This window comes from Coptis chinensis, chromosome 8, assembly GCF_015680905.1.
Source record: "Coptis chinensis isolate HL-2020 chromosome 8, ASM1568090v1, whole genome shotgun sequence".
NCBI lineage: Eukaryota > Viridiplantae > Streptophyta > Magnoliopsida > Ranunculales > Ranunculaceae > Coptis > Coptis chinensis.
This window is the reverse complement of record NC_141463.1, coordinates 49714233-49722336: the sequence shown is the minus strand read 5'-3', so window position 1 is coordinate 49722336 and position 8104 is coordinate 49714233. Positions and strand designations below refer to the sequence as shown.

Here is an 8104-nt window from a genome sequence, read left to right as displayed (position 1 = left end):
CAATACCAATATGGGTAGTTATGAAAGGCTTGCCAATGGAAATGTGGAATAAGCAAGGGTTTAGCCAAGTTGGGAGTGCTATAGGAGTACCAATGTTCACTGATCGCTTAACTGAGAATATGACTCGCACATCTTATGCAAGGCTGTGCGTAGAGATAGATGCGAAGTGCCAGTATCCAACTGATATTCCACTGATTCTGGATCAGAAAAGAGTATACAAAGTATTGTTTGAATACAACTGGAAGCCACAGAGATGTTTGGGTTGTGAAGTTTTTGGCCACTCCGACCAAAGTTGTCCTAAGAAGGTCAAAGTGGATAAAGATAGTAGTAACAAGGTATGGCTATAGAAAATGAATACTACAAGTAAAGATGGAAAAGTGCAACTGAGAAAGGAAACACAGGAAGATCAGAAGCTAAAAGGCAAGGCAGTAGACACCGAGGTACAGGAAATTCATAAGATTGAGGAAGATGGGTGGGAATCACCGAGTAAGAAACATCGATGTAGAGGGAGCTTTAAATTGAATGGAATAGAAACAGAGTTGGTGATGTTAATACAAGGGTGGTGATTACTAGAGCAGCTATAGAATCAGTTCAAGCAAGATTACAATCAGATCCCTTAAATGCATTACTGATAGCAGAAGAGGGAGATAGAATGAGCAGTTTCTGATCACTCGCCCATGATAGTAACATCAGTAACTCAGAAAAATCAACAACGCAAAGCCTTCAGGTTCTTTAATTTCTGGTATACTGAGAAGGGATTCATGGATGTAGTAGGGGATACATGGAAGAGTAAGGTTGTTAGTAATCCTATGTTTGTATTCATGAAGAAGCTAAGGTTAACAAAGGCTGCACTAATTTAGTGGAATAGAGAACGAGTGGGGAATGTGATAAACAGAGTCAGCGAAACAAAAAATGTATTGGATCAAGCGCAGACGCATTTGCAAACACAGCCTATGGATCGATCTCTGATTAGGAAAGAAAGGGAAGCAATTACAGCGCATGTGCAAGCTATTAACTCTGAGGAGGGTATGTTTCGACAAAAATCAAGGGATCAGGTGATAGTAGTGGAAGATAATAACACCAAATATTTTTTCAAGTCTATGCAAGCACGAAGGGTGGTGAACAAGATTACATGCTTGAAAGATGTGGCTGGAAATGTTATACAAGATACAAAAGATATAGGAGATGAGTGTGTAGCTTTCTATGAAGCCCTGTATAGCCCTAGCAATATGCGCCGCTGAATTTTTAAGTGTTTCAAGACATGGAGCCTCGACAACAGCTTGACATGATAGAATGGGATAGAGTACAGCAGGATGTGACAAGAGATGAAATCATAGAGGCCCTAGCGGACATTGATAATGATAAATCTCCAGGGAGTGATGGATTCTCTTCGTTCTTTTACAAATGTACTTGGAAAATTATTGGTGAAGACTTCATAAGAGCAGCAAAAAACTTCTTCCAGTCTAATCAGATGCTAAAAGAGGTAACTTCGACATGTATTACTCTAGTCCCTAAAGTACTCATACCTACTTCATTAGGGGATTACATACCTATTGCATGATGTGGAGTGATGTACAAGTGCATTGCTAAGGTCATGACGAAAAGAATGAAAGAATTCATGCCTAAAGTGGTGAACTCTAACCAATCAGCCTTCATATCTGGAAGGAGTATACAAGATAATATTCTGCTATCACATGAGATTATGCATAATTATCGCAGGGATCAGCATCCACCCAGATGTGCGGTTAAAATTGATTTGAAAAAGGCTTATGATACAGTGAGATGGGAAGCAGTGGAATTTGCTATGCGAAGAGTGGGTATACCAGCTAGGTTCATTACATGGGTGAAAGCTTGTGTGGAGACAACATCTTATTCTATTATGATCAATGGATCAGCTCATGGGTACTTCAGAGGTCAAAGGGGGATAAGGCAGGGAGATCCAATCTCACCGTACCTTTTTGTTATGGTTATGGATCTATTTACTGATATTATGAATCAGAGTGTCTGGAGAGGTATGTATAGGTTACATTACAAGTGCATAGATCCTATAATCACTCACTTGTCATTTGCAGATGACTTAATGACATTTATGTATGGGGATATTCAAAGTGCTAAATCTCTCAAACAGTCTTTGGAAACTTTTAAGACGGTGGTAGGGCTAGAAGTGAACCTACAGAAGAGTAATATATTTTTTGCTGGAGTGGACGATACGACAAGTGCAGAGATTGAGTAGGTTCTGCATTTTGCAAGAGGACAGTTACCAGTGAGATATCTGGGGTTACCCTTAATTACTACAAGATTAAGATATGTTGATTGTAGTCCTTTAGTGCAGAAGGTGGCTAAAAGAATCCAAAGTTGGAAGGGTAAGTTACTGTCGTATGCAGGAAGGCTACAGCTAATCAAAGCTGTGTTAAACAACCTCAGTGTTTATTGGCTGGCCTCGTTCACTATCCCCCAGAAGACTTTTGAAGACATCAATAGATTATGCCGGAACTACTTATGGACAGGTCCAGATTGCACACAGTCACATGCCTTAATTGGATGGGAAACTGCATGCTTCCCTTATGAAGAAGGAGGCCTAGGGATTAGGGATTTGGAAAAGGTAAACCAATCGGCTACAATGAAGCATCTCTGGAAGATTGTAACAAATGCAGACAGCTTACGGGTAACATGGATATATAGGAACAAGATAAAAGACAACAATTTTTGGGTGATGAAGGTACCACAAGACTGCTCATGGAGCTGGCGCAACATTCTTAAAGCTAGGAAAGAGGCAACTAAGATAGTTACACACCAAATTGGTGATGGGAGGAAAACAAGTTTCTGGAATGACCCCTGGTATTCTACTGGGATTCTAAGGTTGAAATATCCACAAGCATTACTATATAACAGTACATGTCATTTACAGAACAAGGTAGCAGACTATATTGGAGCAGGGAAATGGAGCTTTCCACAAAATATAAAGGCACACTTCAGAGAATTTCTGCAGGAGATTGAAGAGGTTGAAATCATGGGGAGAGAGGACAAGATAGTCTGGACTTCGTCGATGAATGGAGGCTATAGTATGAAGGAGACGTATGAAAGTTTGAGAGCTGTGCGCCAAAAAGTCCAGTGGGCCAAAATAGTTTGGTATTCAAACAGAATACCCCGCCACTCTTTTATTTCTTGGATGGCTTTGAGTGGGGGACTGAAGACTCTGAAGAAGTTAAAAGAATGGAAGAAAATTCAAGCTGATACATGCGTGCTATGTTGGCGTGAGTTTGAAATAGAAAATCATCTATTCTTTAAATGCAATTTTGCAAATACGGTTTGGAATTTAATTCTTCAGAGAATGGGGTTTCATAGAGCACTTGCTCTGACTTGGGAAGGAGAGGTGGAATGGGTTGGATCAGTCATGAGAGGTAAAGGATGTAGTCAGGATGGATTTCGTCTTGTCTGGAATGCTTTCATGTATACGGTTTGGAAAGCTAGAAATGATCACATCTTTCACAACAAAAATACAGACGCGCACCAATTGCTTGAGGCCATGATCAGAGATGCTAGGATAAAATTGATGGGAATGAACATTTCAATGCCACCAGGCCCTGAAGCTCAGCAGTTTATGGACAAGTGGAATATAGATGTGGGTATCAAAAAGGAGAAAATAAAGTACTGCCAGTGGTTACGAGTAGAAATGGAGATACAAAACATGAATACGAGACATTGCAAGGATCAGAAGCTGGATGGGCAGCTGTAATTCGCAATAGCTATGGTGAAGTGGTAGCAGCAAGTAAAGGCAGCTCATACTTGAAGAGTATCTCGATGATTGAACTGCAGGTAGTCGAGCAAGGCATTCAAATGGCGATGAGGCATGGCATTAAAAAACTTGAGATACAGACAGATTCGACCAATGTGATATCATTCTTCAGCAGTAAAAACAAGCATCCATGGATGGCAGAGAAGCTAACCAGAAGCATATATGCTATCAAAAGTGAGATGACACACTTTAATATAATTCATGTATTAAGGGAAACAAATAGGCTAGCTGATGCCTTAGCACATAACATCCCGAATAGTAGTTACATAGAATTAGTCCCTAGTTCCTTTTCTGAGGATGTAAAGAAAATTATTTTTGAAGTTGCTAGTGCAAAGCACTATGTAAGGATGTAACAAGCTATTATTTTTATTTCTGAAAAGGGGTAGGGGACCTCTCTAAAAACCTCGCTTACGGATAAAAAAAAAAAAAAAGGGACATCAAGGAACAACTGGGAAAAAATGCCAAAAAGTCAAACTGTCAAAAGTCAACGGTCAACGATTAAAGAAATAGACAACGATAAAAGTGAACTAAAGGGCCCAAAAACTCAAAAGCACAGGAAACACTAAGGATTCAAGGATCAATGACTAATCCCTTTGTAAGAAAAGAACTAAGCTTCTAAACCCTAAACCTTAGCCTAGATCATATAAGTTAGATCTAAGATGAACAACTTCTAAACCCCAAAACCCCACTTTATACACCGACAGATAGCAAAACACGTGACTAAATGCATTTACCTGGGAGTTTGCATTAGAATGAATACAAAACACTTGATTGATTGAATGTATGGTAAACACTTGATGGAATACAGTTATGTGTAAGCTTGCATTATAATGAATGAAAAACCCTTGATTGATTGAATGAACGTACCTATAAGCGAGCTTTTGTTAGAAAGAATGCAAAACACAAGATTGAATGCACCTACGTGTAAGCTTGCACTATAATGACTGCAAAACACCGGATGGATTGATTGATTATAGAAAACTCATGTTCTTATCGCTTTTTCCAGATACAGCCCTATTTTGGAACTAATTCGTCAAAAGGCGTGTTATAGAGCCAAAAGGAGACAAAAGGACCCTAAAAGGGACATCATGGAACAACTGGGAAAAAGTGCCAAAAAATCAAAATCTCAAATGTCAACGGCCAACGATCAAAGCCATAGTCAACGATAAAAGTGAACTCAAGGGGCCAAAAATAGAAAACACTTGATTGATTGTATGGGAAATACAGAACACTTGATTGATTTACTAAATGCATATATGTTAAAGTTTGCATTAGAATGAATGGAAAATACTTGATTGATTGATTGTATGCGAAACACTTGATGGAACACACCTATGTGTGAGCTTGCATTATAATTAATGAAAAGCACTTGATTGATTGAATGATCATACCTGCAAGCAAGCTTGTGTTAGAACGAATGCAAAACATATGATTGAATGCAGTTACGTGTGAGCTTGCACTATAATGAATGGAAAACACCAGATTGATTGATTGATTGTAGAAAACTCATGTTCTTATCTCTTTTTTCGGATACAACCCTATTCTAGAACTAATACATCAAAAGGCGTGTTATAGTGCCAAAAGGACCCTAAAAGAGACTTCATGGAACAACTGGGAAAAATGCCAAAAAGTCAAACTGTCAAAAGTTAACGGTCAATGATCATAGTCATAGTCAATGATTAAAGTGAACTCAAAAGCCCAGGAAACACTCCAAGGCTTCAAGGATTAATGACTAAACCATTTGTAAGACAAGGACTAAGCCTCTAAACCCTAAAGACTAGCCTAGATCATATAAGTTATATCTAAAATGAACAACTTCCTAACCCTATAACCCCACTTTATACACCGACAGAATGCAAAACACTTGACTAAATGCATCTACGTGGGAGTTTGCATTAGGATGAATGCAAAATACTTGATTGATTGATTGTATGAGAAACACTTGATGGAATACACTTATGTGTGAGCTTGCATTATAATGAATGAAAAACACTTGATTGATTGAATGAACATACCTACAAGCGAGCTTGCGTTAGAACGAATGCAAAACAGATGATTGAATGCAACTACGTGTGAGCTTGTACTATAATGAATGCAAAACACCGGATTGATTGATTGATTGTAGAAACCTTATGTTCTTATCGCTTTTTTCGGATACAGCCCTATTCTGGAACTAATACATCAAAAGGCGTGTTATAGTGCCAAAAGGACCCTAAAAGGGACATCGTGGAACAACTGGGAAATAGTGCCAAAAAGTCAAACTGTCAAAAGACAACGGTCAAAGATCAAAGCCATAGTCAACGATAAAAGTGAACTCAAGGGCCCAAAAACTCAAAAGCACAGGAAACATTCCAAGGCTTCAAAGATTAATGACTAAACCATTTGTAAGACAAGGACTAAGCCTCTAAACCCTAAACCCTAAACCCTGGCCAAAATCATATAAGTTAGATCTAAGATGAACAACTTCCAAACCCTATAACCGCATTTTATACACAGACAAAATGCAAAACACTTGACTAAATGCATCTACGTGGGAGTTTGCATTAGAATGAAAGCAGAACACTTAATTTATTGAATATATGTGAAACACTTGATGGAATACACTTACGTGTCAGCTTGCATTATAATGAATGAAAAATACCTAATTGATTGAATGAACGTACCTATAAGCGAGCTTTGGTTAGGAAGAATGCAAAACACAAGATTGAATGCACCTTTGTGTGAGCTTACACTATAATGAATGCAAAACACCAGATTGATGGAATGATTCTAGAAAACTCATGTTCTTATCGCTGTTTCCGGATACAGCCCTATTATGGAACTAATACATCAAAAGGCGTGTTATAGAGCCAAAAGGACCCTAAAAGGGTCATCCTGGAATAACTTGGAAAAAGTGCCAAAAAGTAAAACTGTCAAAAGTCATCGGTCAACGATCAAAGAAATAGACAACAAGTGAACTCTAGGGACCAAAAACTCAAAAGCACAGGAAACACTCTAAGGCTTCGGGGATCAATGACTAAACCCTTTGTTAGACGAGGACTAAGCCTCTAAACCCTAAACCGTAGCCTAGATCATATAAGTTAGATCTAAGATGAACAACTTCCAAACCCCATAACCGCACGTTTATAGAGCGACAGAATGCAAAACACTTGACTAAATGGATCTACCTGGGAGTTTGCATTAGAATGAATACAAAACGCTTGATTGATTGAATGCATGGGAAACACTTGACGGAATACACTTACGTGTATGCTTGCATTATAATGAATGACAAACACTTGATTGATTGAATGAACGAACCTACAAGTGAGCTTGCGTTAGAAAGAATGCAAAACACAAGATTGAATGCACCTACGTGTGAGCTTGCACTATAATGAATGCAAAACACCGGATGGATTTATTGATTGTAGAAAACTCATGTTCTTATCGATTTTTCCTGATACAGCCCTTTTCTGGAACTACAACATCAAAAGGCGTGTTATAGAGACAAAAGGACCTTAAGAGTGACATCCTGGAACAACTGAGAAAAAGAGCCAAAAGGTCAAACAGTCAAAAGTCAACGGTCAACGATCATAGCCATAGTCAACGATTAAAGTGAACTCAAAGGACCAAAAACTAAAAAGCCCAAGAAACACTCCAAGGCTTGAAGGATTAATGACTAAACCATTTGTAAGACAAGGACTAAGCCTCTAAACCCTAAAGCCTAGCCTAGATCATATAAGTTAGATCTAAAATGAACAACTTCGAAACCCTATAACCCCACTTTATACATCGACAGAATGTAAAACACTTGACTAAATGCATCTACGTGGGAGTTTGCATTAGAATGAATGCAAAACACTTGATTGATTGATTGTATGCGAAACACTTGATGGAATACACTTACATGTGAGATTGCATTATAATGAATGAAAAGCATTTGATTGATTAAATGAACATACCAACAAGCGAGCTTGCGTTAGAACGAATGCAAAATAGATGATTGAATGCAGCTACGTTTGAGTTTGCACTATAATGAATGCAAAACCCCAGATTGATTGATTGATTGTAGAAAACTCATGTTCTTATCGCTTTTTTCGGATACAACCCTCTTCTGGAACTAATACATCAAAAGACGTGTTATAGTGCCAAAAGGACCCTAAAAGGGACATCATGGAACGACTGGGAAAAAACGATAAGAACATGAGTTTTCTACAATCAATCAATCAATCCGGTGTTTTGCATTCATTATAGTGCAATCAATCAAGTGTTTTTCATTCATTATAATGCAAGCTCAAACGTAAGTGTATTCCATCAAGTGTTTCACAT

The 8104-nt window shown here is 38.3% G+C and overlaps 1 protein-coding gene across 1 annotated transcript; it reads left to right on the top strand.

Annotated features, from left to right (window-relative positions):
* Positions 1–1261: 1261 nt before the first annotated feature.
* On the top strand, positions 1262–3736 carry LOC147481805 (uncharacterized). The gene is made up of 3 exons (XM_086579069.1): positions 1262–1483; positions 1592–2012; positions 2508–3736. The coding sequence occupies exons 1-3, from the start codon at positions 1262–1264 to the stop codon at positions 3734–3736; spliced, it is 1872 nt and encodes a 623-aa protein (XP_086435195.1).
* The last annotated feature ends 4368 nt before the right edge of the window (positions 3737–8104 follow it).